Below are 19,647 nucleotides of genomic sequence, written 5' to 3'. Positions count from 1 at the left end.
TCTCTTCAACGGTGAGTCTCTCTCCCTCTCTCTTGCTTTTTTTTCTGAAGGAAAAGGGGGGGGGTGCGCCCCCCACGGCGCCCGCCGCAGCGGATCCGCCCCTGCTGGAACCAGTTTGCCCTGCGATTAGGCCAAAAAAAAAAGCTTGGATTGTACAGACAAGGTGGGGTAATATTTTGCTTTTTCATCATGTACATTGGTGTCCTCCATAATTTGCCTTGGTGCTCTCGATCATTTGCCTTGGTGCAATTTTCCATTCCTTGGTGCTCTTTGGTAAAAAAAAAAAAAAATAAGGAGGTGCGGCAATAGAGGGCGCTGTTGGAGCTACCGCGGAACATTTTGGGGAAAAAAAAGATTGACGCGCATGATTAAAATCGACGCGCGCGCTGACCAGAGACCGACTTATTTTTTTTTTTTTGGCCTTACTAAAACTATAACGTGGCTTGTTATGTTTTACTTTTGACGCCTCTCAGTCAATGAATGGGTTTTGTGATCCGGGAAAACTCAAAACGGTATTTTTTGTAGTATGGAGTGTTCATCATGTTTTGTCCATGTATTGATGTATTGATTGCATTTACGGGGGCGGGGTGGATTTGCACGTTCAACTGAAGTAGCCTCATACCTCACAGTGAATCAGGTGAATTCAGATTAAATCATCTCATTTTACTTAATTTCGTTGACTCAGTGGTGGCGGAGCAGTTTTGAAAGTCGGGGGGGGGGGCGAAAAATGCGATTGGCAGTAGAAAATTCGAAAACAAATTGGGGGGGGGTGGACCCATTTAACGATAGGGGCGCCCTTCTATCCGGTTTCTTTTTTTTCTGCTGCTAAAACAACTCGTTCAGAGGCAGATATGAGTACACTGCAGCATCGGTTTATAAAAACAACAATTTCCTTGTTTAAAAAGAAGCTGGGATTCGGGAAAGGAGGCATGGGCACCAGCAGCTTGATCGAAAGGAAGCGGGGGGGGGCAAAATATTGGTTACCAAAACAATACTGTGAGCCTTATAGATCTTCCCCAAAATTTGGGGGAAGGCGTCATTATCTATAAAAGGCCCACGTTTCAGAACGCGAGTGATGGCAAAGATATTAATAGGCCCATAATAGGTGCTGCTGCATGCGAATATACCCGAGCACGCACTGTAATCATCACGACGTCACCAAATTTTATAATTATTAAAGTGGGCAACTATAATCCTCGATATTCTGAAATATATGATATGTTGTGTAAGAGTGTGATAAAAATCGACACAAGTGGAACTTTCCTATACAGCTAATTTTTTATATATAATTATAGCTCCCCTCGCAATGCACGATAATTATGTTTTGAAATCGGATTGGCTCTCTGGTTTTCATCGCTCACCAATCAAATTTATTGAAGTAACGTGCCTGGAGATGGCACGCGCACGCGCGATCTGAAAAACAAAAACAAAACACATGTATAGGGCTATGATTGTGAAGTTGCTTCAAGACTTATAATTGGTGCACACCCATCATAGAAGAAGTTGCTACCTTGGAGCTCGACAACAGACGAACTCGATCGATGTTATGAGACTTTTCTCAAATTTGTAAGATCGACAAGGCTGATCGGACTGAGTTGAAGATTTGCGTCCTAAACCAATATAATTCTCATCATGGCTGAAGCATTGTTGTCTCTCCGCATTATAAAAACCATCATAGGCCTGCTGGGAATCTTCAACAATGGCCTGGTTATTGTAGTCATAGCCAAGGTAGATTTCATGCACTCGATGACCAATGCCTTCATCTGCCATCAAGCTATCATCGATTTCATCGGGTCCCTGTTGCTCTTCCTTCAGAGCAACATCCCTATACCGACCCCAGTCCCTGAGACGGCTGCCGGTGAGCTCCTTTGCCGAGTTTGGATCGGAGATGCGTTGCTGTGGCTCCTCTTCGCCACCTCCACGTTCAACTTACTCGGGCTGACCTTAGAGCGATACATCGCCATTGTTTTCCCCTTTCGCTACCATTGCTTCTTCAGCCGACGCCCAGCCACTCTTATGTTCATCTTCAGCTGGGTCATCGGGCTCCTTCTCAAGTCTTACTCCTTCATCATCTACACCGTCGTGGAGGGAGTCTGTAAGTTCCAGCGCGTCTCTGTCTCCCACGTCATGGGTCCGCTCCTCATCGTCTTGCAGTATTTCATCCCAGCCGGTGTGATGTTGTTCTGTTACATCCATATCACAATCTCACTCAAGAGAGGCGCGCTAAGAGTCGCCCCCGTCCCAGCCCCTCTCAGCCTCAAGACAGCTCCATCAGGTGTCACCGCATCAACGGCCACTTCAGGAATCGATGCGGCCGGCTCCATCGATCCTGGAGCGTCCAGTGCCGTCAAAGCTGAAGATCCTGAAGCAGGTAGCTCCACTCATCGCCACCCAGTCAACGACCAGCAAGATTCCCTCCTCCGTGCCCGCCGTAACACCTTCAAGACGCTGGTCATCGTCTTTGCCGTTTTCCTGATTTGTTGGAGTCCAAGCCAGATCACATTCTTCATGTTCAACCTGGGTTGGCTCAAACTGGACTTCTCTGGCCCGCTGAATGTCTTCAGTACATTCATGGTGGCTGCTAATTGCTGTGTTAATCCAATCATTTACTGCATCAAGTATAAGCAATTCCAGCGAGGCGTTAGGTATCTGTTTTGTGGTCGTAGAGAGCGCGATCAGTTTCCTAGACCATGAAAACATTTATCGGGAGAATCAGGAAGAAATCTCATTCATTTTTCTCCCCTATAGTGTCCATTCAGTTCACAACAAAATTGAAAGTTAATATCCAACAATATAATTCTTAGTGAAAAAAAGGTGAACGCAGAAAAATGACCAAATTAATGTACCCCAAAATTTACCACTATGTTAAATTAAAGTTGCATGAAAATGTTTGTCAGTTTAATACGCTTAGTTTCATTTTAGTGGTGAATTAAATGGATGTTTGTTACTAATATTATTAACATTAAATATTTCAAAAAATTCACTTTTGTGTTAAAATTTTCCAAATGAAATTACCTTTGCAAATAGTGAAACTTTTTAATATTACGCGAAAACAAAATAAGAAAACGACCCCACAAATCGTCACTCCTCATTTTTTTTTGCATAGCAAAACGAGCCTGCATGATTGTGCAGTGTGTATAGTGTGTTAAGTTATGTCGTACTTTTAAAAAATCAATGTTTTTTTTGTGCTTCTTGTCTAACAAAAAATATACATTCATGTTCGTATGTGTAAGATTTACTTCGCCTTTCGCATAAAAAATACGAAATACTGAGTGTTTGATAAGACAAGTTTTCAGATGCGCTGCAGACTCATGCAAAACTTCGAATTTTGGAAAGGTGGTGTGTGGGGAGATAGTGTCAGATAATATTCTGTTATGCTATAATTATGGTTGAATTTTATTATGTAATTTCAAGTATGTATTAAAGTTATATTACATTTAGAATTAGTTGTTTCGTCCTATGGATTGTTAACAAGTTTATTCATTTATTCAATCACCAGTGTAAGTGGAATTCGTTTGCCGGTTAAATGTAAGAAACAAAAATTACGTCACAAAATGTAGTTCTAAATAATATATAACTCATTACATAACAGTTTTGTGAACCGAGTGTATTGTATTAAAAAGGACCTATTTGCACTTTAATAATAATAAAAATCGTTGCTGAGCACAATTATAATATTAATCAAATTAGGTTTTGCCCTTCACCGACGTTTAATAATTATAATATTATTATGGCATTAATGCTTTCCGATTTCAGCTTGTGCACATTAAATCGTAAGTACATTGCTCCTTGTAAGATGTCTGTTGTAGATCCGGGGGGTGGTGGGGGGGGGGGGGGGTTCAAGGGTAGATGAATATCTCTCACGGTCACATGTAATATCACGGCATGTCACGTGACCCCTCCTCTCCCGCTCTCCGGATCGCCGTCTTCGTAAGATTGTCGTCAATACAAAGGTGAACGTTCTAAAATATTGAATCGCTTAATTTATTTGCAATGAATACATCGACCCCAAGACTAAACATACAACATGTCCTTGCCCTCTGATTATGCTCTCCACATTATAACAATTTTATGTTACTTGAAGTAATCTCCATAGCTGCAGTAATATTAATCACATGTATTTATCACAAAATGGCAATTTGTCAAGATTGCTGACGACAATGTCAACTGAACTGGCTGGTGACAATACATAATCCTTTGATCAATTAAGATGTCCGAAACACCTGCCTCTAACTACGTTTTAAAAAAAGGTGTTCCTTCTCGGGATGTAATGGTAGCTATTTATTTTCCCGATGGTTTTTTGAACTGATGTAACCCCCAAAAAAACCTTGTGACAGGGACCTGAACCATGGAAGGGTGTTCGCAGCACTTTGATTTTGATGAGGTCTTTTAAGGTTAATAAAAAACTAAAGGGCTGATGAAACTCTGACGAGAGGTGCCGAAGGCCTTGGCAGCAACTCACGTGATAATCACACCGAAAACGTTGCCTCATCTTACAGACAACTTCCAGAAAGGCAATTCATCGGTCTCCGGCACGATCATTCTGGAAAAATATATAGCATAATTGTAAAAAACAAACAAACAAAACTATGAAAAGAGAAGTCTTCATCGAATAGTATATGTGCGGACATTCTGTAATTATGAATCGTGATGTCTATTACGTCACCAAATCTCCAAAGCTATTAATTGGTTCGTTATGAAGCCAGCTAATCGACTTCTGATGCTCCCTGGAGATTGTAGACACCAGAATGTTCTATTCCTGGAGGACAATCAGTTTAATCAGATTGTTTTCTATCACTGGGCTTAGGCGGTAATAATTGGTACCCTAATTGACCACGTGAACTGGATGATCCAGAATAACAACGCAAATTGGTTCGTTAGGGAATTGATTATGTTATATCATTTTCCACTGATGAGCTTTATTGTCAACAAGGAGTACTGTAATATAGTAAAGGAGGATATCATTGGCCATGAGTGTTTCTTGACTTCTTCGTTGCCATTAATACGATTGTTTCTAGTTGTGAGCAATTCATTCAATGTATGTAGCGGATCTAGAGGGGGTGGGGGGTTGAAACCACCGACCAGCCGCTTTATTTTTCTATAGAGTTCACTTTTGAAAGAAAATTAAAGTTGCCTTCAGAAATAGGCAGGTTTTTTTTTCGTGGTGTTGAAATAAACTTACAAAAAGTACAACAAAATCTTTGCGGTTATGACCATTCTTTTTGTAGCCGCTATTATGGAAGCTCAGGCTTCCATAAGCTTTCCCCCTATTGATTTTCGGAGGCCAAGTGTCCGGAGAAAAAAAACCTGTCTACATTTCAGAATTGTTTGCTGATGACCCCCCCCCCCCCCCCCCCGCAACAATTCCTGGATCCGCCCCTGAAGCTTACAATGTAAGCTCATAAAAATGTACACAATGTCCGGCCTTTTTGAGCACGGCATTGAAATCGACTCGGTAGATAATCGCTTTGGGAATAATTAGCGACAATTTATTTCCAGGCTTGTATGGCAATCACCAAGGAATTGAAATCATGTAAACAGTTTTCAGACCACAGCACGTTTTTCCCACTTGTATACAAGATTACCTGACTTTGAAATTTGAGATCAAAGTTAAAGTTAGTCATCGGAAATTTCGAAAACGTGCAGTTTAGAGGAAAGCATTTCCAATCATGAGACAATAATGGACAATTGATTTGAAATTGAAGATTTGATTTGGAAATGGGTTTGTTGATAATATTATATAAAGGCCTACCAGTGATAGCGCAAGTGGTCTTCAGTTTTCAATGAGGAGATACTTGGCCAGTTTATAGCTCTGGTAGGAACTTCTCCATGTCACTTGGTGGTCGGACGGTCTGTCTGTCCCCGAAAATTGATCAAAAATAATTGACCAATTGACCAAATGCCACGCCGTCGTGATAAAATACACTCTTGCTGACGGTTTTCGGAACACTGATATTGTTTCAATTGATGTGCATCGCGCGTTAGTTTGCAAATGTCTGTCCCCGAAAAATGACCAAAATAAGCAGCCTAAGTTTCCCATAAAATATAACTACCAAATTTTGATTTAAGAAAAAAAAACAACTAAAATTTATTAAAATTGTTTGTAACAATTCAGAAAGATGTTTATGAAAAGATTGTAAAAAGGAGGGCAAATTTGCAGTATATATAGTAATGTTAAAGTACGTGGTATTTATCACAAATCGCTAATAGGGTACACACCGGTAAATCGATCCGCCAAGCTCATGAATAAAAGTTATACCCTCAAAATATTCTATATTAGAGAGTTCTGAGCGCCGTAAAATTGGGGAATTGAAGAGATATGGTAGTGAACCTCTGGCCCGGACTTGGGGCTTCCAATTCTGAGCATTTTGGATGCTATTGGGCTCGAAAGTGGCGCTATTTTGCCATGTTGTGGAGGGATCGTTTTTCAAGATGGCTACTTTTCCGCTTTGGGGAAAATAGGGGTCGTCTTCTTTGCGTGAAAATATCTCGAAAAGTCAATGGTCAACCCACCATCAATTGAAAAGAAATTGAAAGATGACACATTGATCATCATTTTTCTGTGCAGCTTGAATACCTGTGAGAGTTTTGAGTATTTTAAAAAGAATTTTGAAGTACGGGCATTTAGCACTAGTGTCTATGGGAGTTTATTTGCAGGTATGCACCCTATAAAGAATCACAAAGATGGCCGTTTCGCGCATGCGCTGTGCCGCGGCAGTGGTCTTTTCAGTGGGCGGAACCTACGGGGAGGGGGGAAAAGTGTTTTAAAGGTATCAACAAGGGTTTTTTTCCGTAACGGATGCTTCCAAATCATAAGGGAGCAGTAGGCTATCACCCGATTACAACAATTGATAGTTGAAAAGGGGGGGGGGGGGCATTTTGAGCTTTAAAGTAGCTGGAACTCAATTTATTGTCGCTGGGGGCGCTCTACAGCTTAGCAGGGGCAAAACAATCACTATTTTCGGGCTTAATATCGACCTCGGATAATATTTTTCTTTCATTTTTTTTTCAAAATATTGACTTTGGAGATATTCTGCTTGTCCTGAATGTGATTTTGTGTTAAAATTTAAAAGTTGCCTGCTATTATAGGGTACACACCGGTAAATCGATCCGCCAAGCTCATGAATAAAAGTTATACCCTCAAAATATTCTATATTAGAGAGTTCTGAGCGCCGTAAAATTGGGGAATTGAAGAGATATGGTAGTGAACCTCTGGCCCGGACTTGGGGCTTCCAATTCTGAGCATTTTGGATGCTATTGGGCTCGAAAGTGGCGCTATTTTGCCATGTTGTGGAGGGATCGTTTTTCAAGATGGCTACTTTTCCGCTTTGGGGAAAATAGGGGTCGTCTTCTTTGCGTGAAAATATCTCGAAAAGTCAATGGTCAACCCACCATAAATTGAAAAGAAATTGAAAGATGACACATTGATCATCATTTTTCTGTGCAGCTTGAATACCTGTGAGAGTTTTGAGTATTTTAAAAAGAATTTTGAAGTACGGGCATTTAGCACTAGTGTCTATGGGAGTTTATTTGCAGGTATGCACCCATAAATCTAAAGTATGGTGTTCCATATGTGCCATAGATTTCATGCAAGATTTTCAAGCAAGACTACGGGGCCCCGCAGAGCTTGTTCTTTTTTTTCAGTGAGCGCCCGCGGCCACCACCCGTCCGTTAATCGGTGAGTGCGCCCTCAGCTGTGCTTGTGTGGAAATGTGCAAATTTTAGTCTGGACCCAAGTTACTTGAATACGTAAATGTATACGGAATCACAAGAGCTCAGACGTCAATTGGAAATTACACATTGCCTACCATACACGTGCAACGCTTAACCCGTGCAACTTGTCTAAACTCTCGTTTTTGAAGGGAAAATGCAACGAATTGTGTAAGTTTTAAGAATAAATGAATTGATTATTAACACAAATAATATGCGGGCCAAGTTTTAATGTTTTTTGGGGAATTCGTCAGTTAGGGGGTGGGGTGGTGCATTACTCGGCAGAATTAAGTTATTCCGCCTTGGATTTATTTTAGTCATGTTAGTTGGAAAGATATTTAGGCCTAGAAATTTAGATAATATTAATAATAAATAAGATATCTGGCCATCACTTTTCACCCTGTGCACAAACCCTATGACTTAGTCCGAAAATTTGGGACTCTCAATACTGTGTATGAGAGTCCCAAAACCATATCGTGCAAAAGGTTTGTGCTGCATAATCATTAATAAAACCAGTGTGAATCAAATTTGCAAGCTTCTTACTCACTACAGTTTCCTCAATAATCCTCGAAACTTTTGCCTCGCAAAGTTGCTGTTGTGAGCATTGCATCACCAAAAATTCAGCTTTAAGTTTTAATTCTAATTTTGCAGAGAGTTATCGAAATCCATACGTGAGACATCACATTGATTTGATGTGTACTGCAAATGCATTGTGCAAAAAGACTCCTCAGCTAGGGGCAAGTTCGCGCAAGGACTATAGTTGACCAATGGTTAACTAACGCTTGCCCGAACTCTGTCTAGTCGACGATGGTTAACTACGCTAGTCGACTATTTGGAACCAACCTACTGGGGATGGTTGCTTCGCTGGTAACCATAGCCGCGCGCGTTCATAACGTACAGCAGGGAGCCAGGATCCAGACGTTTTGCAATGACATTTTGACCAGCGTTCGACTAGAGACGTTCGCACTGTGCTATTAGTGCGCAGGCGTAGGGTACGTCACAAATCAACCACTAGTCGACTAATGGTCCTTGCCCGAACTTGGCCCATGCTATAACATTTTCATCGTGTAGATAAAACAGCGCCCTCTTGTTGATCTGAGTGAGTGCAAAATGTTTCATTTTTTAACAGAGGGCGCTATGTTCATTTGGCCATCGATTAAAAAACAAGTAAGCTGCAAGGCTCTTCCTACACCTACCCAGAATACATTGGGAATCACACACACATTTCCAGAGCATGGAGATTGACGTGGATAGTTTTTGAACTGCCAAAAACTTGCCTTAAAATTGGATTTAAGGTCTCAAATTTCGCAGGTGACATGCTTGCAACTATATCATTTTGATGTATGTGTTGTGTGGGCATTAATTAGCCTAATGGTGAGTAAAAAAACGTCAGTAGTAATTTTGCACGTTTTTATGCACTCACGGTTCCAGTCTGCCTATGACTATGAGACTGGTCTGAAAATTTTTAATTGTTATCTCGGTAAATACTTCAATATTTTCCCTGCTAATTTTTACTTTTTAGGACTACCACTTTCTGATGTCACCGAACATGCCGAAGGCAAAAAATAGGGGGAAAAATGTAGTTACTGTTATTCCAGCAAAAAATAATGTCATCACATTAAAGGCCGAGTGAAAAAAACTGTTTCTCGTCCGGGCTTTTTGAAAAAAGAGAGGCCCACTTACATGACTTATGTTTTTCCCCCAAGATGGCAAATTTTCCAAGATGGCGGATGGATTCTTAAATGGATTACAAAATTGTGTCCAAAGGAGTCATAATCCTTACTACATTATACATAGCTACAATTTTGATGGAAACAAATAAAACAAATGAAAAACCAAGATATTGACAAAATTTGCAAAATAGGCCTACATTGCAAATGTATGAATTACAACAAGAACAAATTGGTTTATTTGTTTACTTGGTCTTTTAAAAAGGGTTAATTGTTAGGAAATTGTTTGTCTTGGCCTTAACTGATACAACTTGAATTAGGCCTAACATGTTTTATGGGATTGCCTTCACTTCACAGGAAGCCGAAAACCCAGCGAGCCAAACGGGCCCTGGAGAAGAGAGACGCAAAGATTACAGAGAACACAAAGAAGTGTACATTCATACGCGGTGGGAACACGAGTGAGACAGTCACAAGAGCATTGAAGGAACTCTATATCCTCAAGAAGACAAGTGGAATCATGATGCAAAGGTGTTTATAGAGTGAATCTTTGCAAAGCATCCGTACACAAACATCACACCAACTCATTAAGAAGAAATGTTTTTCCAGTCATTTACTGGTCAGGGTAGAATTATCCACCTAAAATATTGCTTAGACAAGAACAATCAGGCATGATCCTTTCTGAGCTGTCACATGTATTGAAAATAGACCCCTCTGTCTTGCAATAAGTATCTAGTTTTGCATTGTTTACAGTCAGTAATAGTGTGCCGGTTGCTCTTCAACAGATTCAAAAATGGTGTACATGTACAATCAGTTGGAATTTGTCATGTACATTGTACATGTACAATGTTTGTTTTCGAACACAAGGCTTGACTCTGACATTGTTTGCAGGATTTACACTTTTATCACACTTATTGAAGATTTGGCTATTCTGTTTGAGTAGTCTGCATGGCGCCCTCAACGGGTGCTGTTGGCATGGGATAGAGTTCTCAGTTTTCACAGCATATCTGTTTGTTTCTTCTTTCACTACACAGAAAGAACATGATGAGGCCGTTTGAAGACAGATCACAGCTGGTAAGACATGACATGTACTATTATTGGATCATTAAAATCATCCATGGATCTGTTGTCTAGGCAACCACAAATTGTTTTACTTGAATTGGTGAACATCATTTATGTATTTGGGAACATACAGATGATCTTGTTATGTTTGAGTTGTGTTACCTTTTCAAATTGCGTTTTTTTTCCCAGGAACACTTTGCCAAAAAGAACGATTCTTCTCTCTTCCTATTTGGCAGTCATTCCAAGAAAAGACCTCATAATTTAGTGTTTGGTGAGTACCTTTACTACATTACCTGGAGTCATTCATAAGGCCTTTTTTGTTGTTGGGAGAGGGCGCCTCTGCTGAAATTTAGAGACCATTCACAAGTTGGTTAATAACATTTCTTCTGACAATTTTCAAAGGTATACTTTATAGTCCTTGCAGAAAAACCGTTTAGGGGGATAAGTCATGCCAGTAATTTGATAAATCAGCGGAGAGTTGCTGATTGCCTTCAATGTTGTGAACAAATCTCGAGTTTCATATTTTATTTTATTTTTTTCTCTCTTTCTCCGATATTAGGAAGAATGTTTGACTTTCAGGTACTAGACATGGTGGAGCTAGGCATTGACAAATTCACATCCATGTATGAAATCAAGGTATTGGAAAAGTGAACGGCGACACTATTTTTTTACTGCCAATCCCCCCTTTTTTAACTATTTAAGATGTTGCTTCCTTTCAATTTCATAATTGACGTACAGCATTTAAAATATTCATTTTCTTTCTTCTTTCCTTGTGTTGCAAATAATGGCCTTTATTGCCCAGTATTTATGCGGAATATTAGTTGTTCTCTTGTGCAATATAAGAGAAAAACAAGGTCACACTGTGTGAATAATAGCTTCTTGTGTAATTTTGTTGACAGAATGCAAAATGTATGTCTGGCACCAAACCGTGTCTTGTGTTCTCAGGAGATCTCTTTGAAACGGAACATGAATACAAGAGACTCAAGAACTTGATGATAGGTAAGGAAGAAATCCATTGCACTGTACTCATTTGTGAGGTGTGTACTTCAGTTCTACATGTGCAGGGATTCTCATGAGTAGACCTCTCTTGAGCTTAAATTGATATTGAATTAAAATTCAACCAAAAAACACCTCAAAAGTGGCTTTTGAATGCTAAGTGTCTCCACTCATGCTAATCACATAACGACATTTAGAATTGTAATCAGTTAACCAAGTCCATCACAAGGATCTTCATCAGTAACAGGAGCTGAACAAATATGACATAACTTCTTTGTAGATTTCTTCCGTGGACCAGTAGTGCCAAACATACGTCTGGCAGGGCTGGAACATGTCATAAGCATAACAGCAATCAACGGAAAAGTTCTGTTCAGAAGCTACAGGTACGTGGGAATTCCTACAAGGATTTGAAATATTAGTGCAATCTATATTACAGTCTAATATTGATAGAGTTACTTGTAACACATTAAGCAAAAGACTTCATTTCCTTCCCCGTTTCTTTCAGAGTCTCAATGAAGAAGTCTGGCAGCAAAACCCCTCGGGTGGAGTTGCAGGACATTGGTCCATCAATGGACCTGGTTTTGAGAAGATGTCATCTAGCATCGTTGGACCTCTACAAACAATCTATGAAGAAACCCAAACAGCTCAAGGTGACTTCACGTAACCCCTAAGTCACTATACCGTCCAAAACGTCCATACCGTTCATTGACCGCCCAAGCACTCTATGGTTGTATGGACTTCTCAATGAATTAACACAATGTAATACAATGCGATTAAGTTGCTAATGGGTTAAGCTCCAAAATTGGTTTACTGATTTCTGTTAAGCATTTTCCCGATTGTTTTTTTGATTTTATTTAGTTGTATAAAATGTATTTATTTGTTTTTTGGGGGAGACTCGTAATGCATCAATTTAAGATCTTCTAGATAAGCCATGTCCACATTATTTGGCTCAGCTTGCAATTACACATGTGCCTATGGAAGCAGCTGAAGACACTTCCCATAGACCTGTGTGTTACTGCTAGCCACAGTGAAATAATTCAGAGGTTGACCTGTGTAACAGTTTATTTTCACAAATGGCTATTTTGTGAATCTTGGTATTCCAAGTGTATTTGTTCAATTCCTGTCTGGGGGCTCATCTTCCATTAGTCCTTGACAAGAAATTTTTGTCAATTCCCTCTTTCCAACCCTAGTTGGAATGCATGCTTCATTATTTCATTCCCATTTCTCCTTCACAGCCAAAGAAGAAAAAGAACATCAAGCACGACGTCTTTGGCACCAAGCTGGGTCGCATCCACATGGAATCTCAAGACTTAGACAAGCTACAGATAAGAAAGGTGAAGGCTCTGAAACGACAGAAGCCATCTGATGTCAAGAAAGATGCTGAGGTAGGAGTAGAGACGAAGAAAGCCAAAACAGATGATGCTGCAAGATGAAGAGCAAGATTTGAAGTTGTTCCAAATGAAATACAGTAGAATCATGTACGACTCCAAAGAATCCATCATCAAAACAAAATGTTTGAGAACGAGGCTTAAGTTATCAGAATTTAACATTTGAGAGCCATCCATGCAAAATCCCAGCAGATTGGAAAGTCAAAGTTAGATGTGATTCCTCATAGCCATTTATCCACCTACCATATTAATCTGGCTCCTCCCCAAATATTGAAATGATTCAGGATCATAAAAACCATCACAGTCTCCATACAAGTCCATGGCAATGTTGTTTAGTCGTGGTGTGAAAATTTAAATTGATGGAGTCTGCATAAATGTCTTGTACAACAAATTTGAGACCAATGTATATTTTGGAAGGAAGCAATATATGCCAAAATAAACTTCATCTTTTGAAACTACATCTTGTCTTTTTTGAGGCATCATTTCTAAATTGTTTTTTTTTTGTTAAAACAAAATTTAACCAAATTACTTACTCATTAACTTAATCTCAAATAAACTCACAATTTTGCATGAACAAAAACTCAGAAAAAGTGGACAAACTAAAGAACTATTTTTAAACTCTTTATTCAGAACGGACTTGTAAGTTGTTAATACATGAATATATGTACAAAGTAACAAGTGATTGCAAATATGATTCAGGAACAAGAGATTTTTATTTATAAATGGTGAACATTACTGGACTATCACTTGACTACCCAACCATTCAACACTCACAAAGCATCTACACTGTTTGAACAATTAGCACCAAAATCAAATATGCAAGGTAATTCCAACGGGTCCCCCAATGATTGAAGTAGGAGTCATTTTTTTCATCTTGTGCTTTTGCAAGTCGAGCAGTTTTCTTTGAAGTTAAGCAGATCTTTTCCCAAGCTGATTGTACATTCAAAGCAGCAAAAACTTGAGTAGCACTAAGTTATATTTTATAGATAATGTTGAATTGAATGCCTCTTCAGTATTTGAACTCCCTCCATGAAATTACCTTAACGCAAAAAAATAAAGTTAAAATCAAATTTGAATTGAAGGTAACAAGTTGTTTACACTTCATCTCTAAATTCACAACACCAAACTATCTACACACGAAGACAGGAAAAATTAGGGGGAAAAGAAAATTAAGAATGGAACTATTAGAGTAAAATAAATGAAGTTTAAAATGAAACAATAATACAAGTGTCAAAGAACAGTTGCTGTACAATATGTACAAAATTTAACACTTTTTTCTTTTTAAATATAAAGTCAACTGAAAGGTAACATGTCTGATTTAAATGTTTATTTTTTTGTTACGCTTGTTTTTGGGGGTTAGTCATATGCCACTTTTGCCCAGATCAATCGGGCAGCGTGAGACGGACAAGAAATTCTGAATATTCAGAACTCCATAAAATATGGCTTGGTCGGGTCCCATCCAATCCAATATATATTGTTGTTTGACTTGTATGTGGAGAAGCAGGGTATAAGACCAATGAGTATGAACTTCAGAAAAGTAAAAACAATCTCTTTGTCTTTACTCAATAGTCGTGTTGGAATAACTTGAAAAATAATTAAAATATTTTTTTTTAAATAAATTCCATAATTCTCGTGCATATTATGCATGAGAATCAAGGAGTTACTTATTACTGTAAAACAATTTCATGTTAATTTTACTTTGAATAAATATAAGGCTAATACACGTCTTCTAAAAAAAGGAATTTTTGCTGATTAAACATGGCTGTAATATCGTGCAGACAAAAAAGTTGACCAACATAAAAATTTGGTTAATACTTAACTTCAACATAAAAAAAGAAACGACTGATTTAAATGATCCAGTTCAGTCCCAAGAATATGTCCTTAAGAGACTCTGAAAATGAAGATCATGAAAATGAGATCATTCTTGATTACTGACAGCGACAGCTGTCAGCTAAAAAAAAAACAAATACCAACAATCTTAAACCCCGAACAACTCTATCAATAAATACAAGAAAAATTACTAACTTTTTGTGTAAAATGGGATTGTTTTTCTTTGAAACTATTGATTTGTTATCACTCATGTTAATATTTGGATTATAATAGCACAAAAATAGGAATTGGAGATCGAACATGTAATTTTGCACTTTGAGAAATGGGTACTCCTACAACTGTTTATTTATTTCGTGCACTCGTTTTCTTGTTTGGGTGCTGGTGCTGGTTAAGTCTCAGGAACTAAACTTGGGAGTGATGCCTCCAGCTCTTGAGGAAAAGATGCAACTCGGTCATGAATGTGCAGCTTACGACACATCTGTAAATTGAAAGGAAAAAAGCCAAGATGCTAGTCAATGTTCTGAACTTATTGGTGTTTGGATACAAGAGATAAATTTGAAAGGAGGCATGTTACATGAGGCCGAGTGAAACACAGGAAACTGTAGTCCAGGCCAATCCTTGAATCCCAGCCACGTGTTTCGACCAATCACAGCCGTGACTACGCAACCAAAATGTCTGACAACAGTCCATTCTCTACATATGATATTGGCGCCTGGAAAATTCAGTCTGGCATGTTTGGGAGCAGCATGTGCTTGTGGCTTAATCTGAAACCGTGTACATTTTGGAAATTGCGTACATGTTTGTTGCAAAGCATGTGCAAAGGCAACAAATAGACCATCAAGCTAAGATAGGCAAGGTGGTAGGATGTGATCTCTTCTCATGCATCACATGGACTGATTGCTCTAAAGTCATGATCCAGTGTATGCTTTTGATAAATCAAACAAGCGTCAAAGACTGAATTCATAAAACATTGTCAGATTTTGCAGGATTTGTGTGTCTGGATGATAGAATGCGATTGTGTGGTACTTACAGCTTGCTGTGGAGTCTCTGAAACGTCGATGAATCTGGTCTTGATTGAATTTGACAAAGGCATCATATTGTTCTGCAACAACACACAAAAGAGAAGCAATTAAGTACAACATGCAAATGTTTAAATTAATATTTTCTTTCAAGCAAAGGTGGCATACACAATCTCCAGAAAACACCTGTTTCTTTCACCTTGGACCGCAGTATAGTTATAGTTTCCCAATTGTCCTTGCATTTCAGATTAAACAGCTTAAGTTAAAATTCTTATTTCCATTGTCAGTCCTTATGGCGGATAAAAATGCAAGTGTGTTGGTTGCAATTTTTGTTCGTATTACTTCCTTGCCCGGCATATTTTCCCCTCGTAATATAGAACTAGCAAACACCAATTCTTTTGTCAGTGTCTTTTGATGTCACTTGTCTGGCAATGGAATAGATTCAACATGACGTGTATATACATGTACATCCCTTTTCGGTTGATTAAACCTGCATGTACATGAACACTCAGCCTCATCCTGCCAGGATTTCCTCCCATAAACTTAATCTGTTTAGTCAGTCGTGCCATGACTGCTGCAAAAACCAGATTTCTTCTCACGGCCACAATTGTACCGGCTAGCTTCTTGTACAAATTGTACCAGCTAGCCTACTGTACCTAGTACAGACATCTGGCTATACTGGCTTTAACAATACAAATAATCCAAAAATGGTTTTGGATCAAGATACTACAAGAATCATTTTAAATGTACATGTATAGTGTCAAAATGACAGTTCTGTGATTCAACATAAGTGAATCATTCCAATCGCCTGACCTTGCTCTAGTCTTAAACAGATCAAAGGAAATTTCACTCAATGGATCACAGTGGTACACAAATTGTTGTCAATTACATATGTCACACTCTTGTTGTGTCATGTGGTTGATATTTTAATACATCCACAACTGCACATTTACATTTATGAATGAGTTATCAAACAAACTTAAATATTTCGAATCCCTTGCAATAATCGATAAACTCAGTGCATTTCGTTCAGAGGGAAAGGAAGCATGGGTTCGTTAAGATAAAAGACGGGAAATAACTCTTCAATCAACAAATAAGTCAATCGGTCAGTCAATCAATAAATCAATATGGCTTGTCTATACTCCCCCCCCCCCCCTTTGCCCGACAGAGACTGGTCAGGAAATTTCACAAGGTGAGTACACAGGTACAACAGGAAATTTAGATTGAATCCTTGTAACTGACAGACAGCCATGACCATACCGTTGACTTACATGTACTGAGTACATGTATAACATGTCAGAAATACAAAATAAAGTAGATTTTTTTCCCCAACAACGATTAGTGTCGACCGATTCAACCAAATGTTATAAATGTCCTTTCAAGCATCCCTCAATGTAGTCTATGTAATAGACCCTGGCCCTGGAGGAGCCAACCATGGTCTATGATACGTAAACAGATTCGGTGGTTAATTATGCAACTAGACTGCTAAGACCTCAAGAAACTGACCAATCAGCAGGCACCTTCTATACGTGCATAATTGAGCTCCCCGAGTGCGTAAACATCACACCCATGCTTAGATATATCAGAAGTTATACAGGAGACTTGGCTCCGTGGATAACGGGTGATACTCAGACTACCCTCAATGCTGCAAAGACAAAGTTTAGTATCACTCAAACAACTGAGTGGTTTCTGAAGTTTTTAAAATTAAATTGCAGAAAGGATTAATATTAATTTCCCTCTTGTAAGTTAGAGTGAAAGTTGTCGGAGATACAAGCAAATCAAGGAAGTGACCAGTTGGCCAAGTTGGGTATCCCCTGAAGCAGGTATTCCAAACCGGATGGTTACCCATCCCCATAGGGATATAAAAAAGGAGGTTATAAATAACATAACCCACAGGTGCACAGAGGGAAGTCATTGCACCCCCAGACTGACAACTTGTAATGGTTTAATCATCGTTTCAGTGGAATATTTCTGTGATCAGGTCAGGATTTTCCTTCTCTTGGGATATTAAATGCCTTCCTTGTCAGAGAGCTTAACCCAACGAAGCAAGTTTTCAGGTGTGCTTGCTCGTTACGCATTTATCACAAAATATGCTGAAGTTAAAAGTTTTGCAGGGCTAAAATTATCAATATAATTATCATGGAATATTTCATAATAATGACTTGAAGTTTTCCAGCCAAAACGATGCAAATTGTTGGGCTCAAGAATCTGTATTTGTCAGCTTACCTGCTAGTTTACATGACAGGACTTTATCGTAGTCCTCACGTATCCGAGCCTCCTGTTCCTTCAGCATTCTCTCACAGATGATGATGACCTGCTTGAGAGTAAACATGGGTTGTTCTTTACTCCCATGAGGCCCTGGACCGACCCCTGTGGATGTGCTAGGTGACCCTGGAATGACGCCGTGATAATGCGCCATATGACTAGGGAATGATGACTGATGCATCATGTCAGTGACCTGAGGCTGAGGCTCAGATTCGGCTAGTTCTCCGCTGGTACCCGCTCCAGCGTCGGTGAACGAGTCTTCAAGATGTCGTCTTCTCTTTAGCCTCTTCCATTCTAGACAAATGTTAGCTGCTAATTGACCTGGGTTAATTAAAGGCAAAGGAATGAGGTACATCATTAAGCATGAAAAGTTACATTTGGGATGAGATTGTCCTTTTTGTCTAGATGCAAAATAAAAGGAGAATTGAAAATAAACAACCCATCCCGAATCGAAACGGAGCAAATTTTGCTGACGTGATAGACCAAACATTCTGGAAGATTGTTCCCTTTATTATTGTAATTTCTGATTAAACTTTAAAGAATGCAAGGCTTTAAAGATGTTCAATAATTAATAGTAGAGCGGGTTATAATGCAGCAGAAATAAAGCAGCATTATATGGGAAGCCAAACTATGCTTCTTGTCCCAAATTCATGTGTTCAAACATTGGCTATACTAGTCGAACATGACTTATTTTCCATTTTTAAATCACTACAAAAATGATGGAAAACCATAATAATATGATGGATTTTATCAATGGTGGAGTATTTTGGGATACTTTTTACAGGAGCCCTCATCAACATTTAGTAATAGTATAGTAGGCCTACATGCGCGCCCAATGAGCGAACAAAAACTGATTTTTATAAATTAAAAAAAAATGAGATATGCTAGGCATGCTACTGCTAGTGCTAGGGCCTAGGGCCGGCCTAAAAAAAATGATTAATTAAATTAGGGGTTAACATTAACATTAATTAGCATGCATCATGTCATGGATGTCCGCATAAGCATGCCTGATGTAGGAAGGCAATTTTTCAGAAAAATGACAAAGGAGCCCAGTTTGTAAAATTCTTGTTTTTAAAACCCCATCGATCGATCACACCGTCCGCAATAGCACTTAGCAGATCAGCTGACCGTCACAAAGCCGGTGCGGTGATGCACGACGAACAAGGAAACTTACCCGGCGACATTCTGGGTGTAACTGGCGAAAACGCCGACGGTTGACGACATGACGATGACATGGATGATGTTGGGGATGACGGGGACAACAGAGGAGTACATCTTCGTCTTTTGGGAGAGGCACCCGGGCTGTGTAGAGGATCGAAATCTAGTGTCCGTTTCAGTGTTGCGCAGGCCATTTTCTCTTGAAATCGGTACTTCTCCTATCCGATTCCGAGATGGATCACTTAATTCGGCCGGCGTTTACCGGATTATTTCTTGACGATGTTATCTCAAAACTGGCAGATATCTTCTTTAATATTCCCTCTGTACAGGTGAGAAGAAATATTCATTCGATGACGTTCTTACGGGCAGATGATTATCGATGCAATTTTGTCAGATTGTCAGTCCCAAATGAACAAATATACAAAATGGGCGACGTCCACTTACCGCGTAACGTACATGTACATAAATTGCTACCCGCAGCACGTACGTACATAGTACATGTACTGTACTGTACGTATGTCGTATTGCAGCCTCGATTTCAAAACCCTAAAT

At 39.2% G+C, this 19,647-nt stretch overlaps 3 protein-coding genes across 4 annotated transcripts; 2 read left to right on the top strand and 1 right to left on the bottom strand.

Annotated features, from left to right (window-relative positions):
- The first annotated feature begins 1,632 nt into the window (after nucleotides 1-1,632).
- LOC119744972 (cholecystokinin receptor-like) lies at nucleotides 1,633-2,694 on the top strand. Its single transcript, XM_038221196.1, has one exon. It carries the CDS (start codon nucleotides 1,633-1,635, stop codon nucleotides 2,692-2,694), a length of 1,062 nt encoding a protein of 353 aa, XP_038077124.1.
- A 5,056-nt stretch (nucleotides 2,695-7,750) lies between these two features.
- Nucleotides 7,751-13,281, top strand: LOC119744279 (ribosome production factor 2 homolog). Of its 2 annotated transcripts, XM_038220149.1 has the most exons (9): nucleotides 7,751-7,881; nucleotides 9,738-9,908; nucleotides 10,412-10,451; nucleotides 10,629-10,710; nucleotides 10,999-11,075; nucleotides 11,339-11,438; nucleotides 11,716-11,818; nucleotides 11,941-12,085; nucleotides 12,671-13,281. In XM_038220149.1, exons 1-9 carry the CDS (start codon nucleotides 7,868-7,870, stop codon nucleotides 12,866-12,868), a joined length of 930 nt encoding a protein of 309 aa, XP_038076077.1. In that variant the 5' UTR covers nucleotides 7,751-7,867; the 3' UTR covers nucleotides 12,869-13,281. The 2 variants fall into 2 exon arrangements, with proteins under 2 accessions (XP_038076077.1, XP_038076075.1); XM_038220147.1 differs by lacking the exon at nucleotides 7,751-7,881 and having other exon boundaries at nucleotides 9,700-9,908.
- Nucleotides 13,282-13,439: 158 nt separating this feature from the next.
- On the bottom strand, nucleotides 13,440-19,583 carry LOC119744280 (akirin-2-like). The gene is made up of 4 exons (XM_038220150.1): nucleotides 19,112-19,583; nucleotides 17,899-18,258; nucleotides 15,684-15,755; nucleotides 13,440-15,131 (listed from the first exon to the last, which is right to left on the bottom strand). Exons 1-4 carry the CDS (start codon nucleotides 19,287-19,289, stop codon nucleotides 15,121-15,123), a joined length of 621 nt encoding a protein of 206 aa, XP_038076078.1. The 5' UTR covers nucleotides 19,290-19,583; the 3' UTR covers nucleotides 13,440-15,120.
- Nucleotides 19,584-19,647: the final 64 nt, after the last annotated feature.

The sequence above is a fragment of the Patiria miniata genome, unplaced genomic scaffold (genome assembly GCF_015706575.1).
Source record: "Patiria miniata isolate m_02_andy unplaced genomic scaffold, ASM1570657v1 HiC_scaffold_7, whole genome shotgun sequence".
In the NCBI taxonomy this organism is placed as follows: domain Eukaryota; kingdom Metazoa; phylum Echinodermata; class Asteroidea; order Valvatida; family Asterinidae; genus Patiria; species Patiria miniata.
Note: the sequence above shows the minus strand (reverse complement) of the source record. Positions and strands in the feature narration are given on the sequence as shown.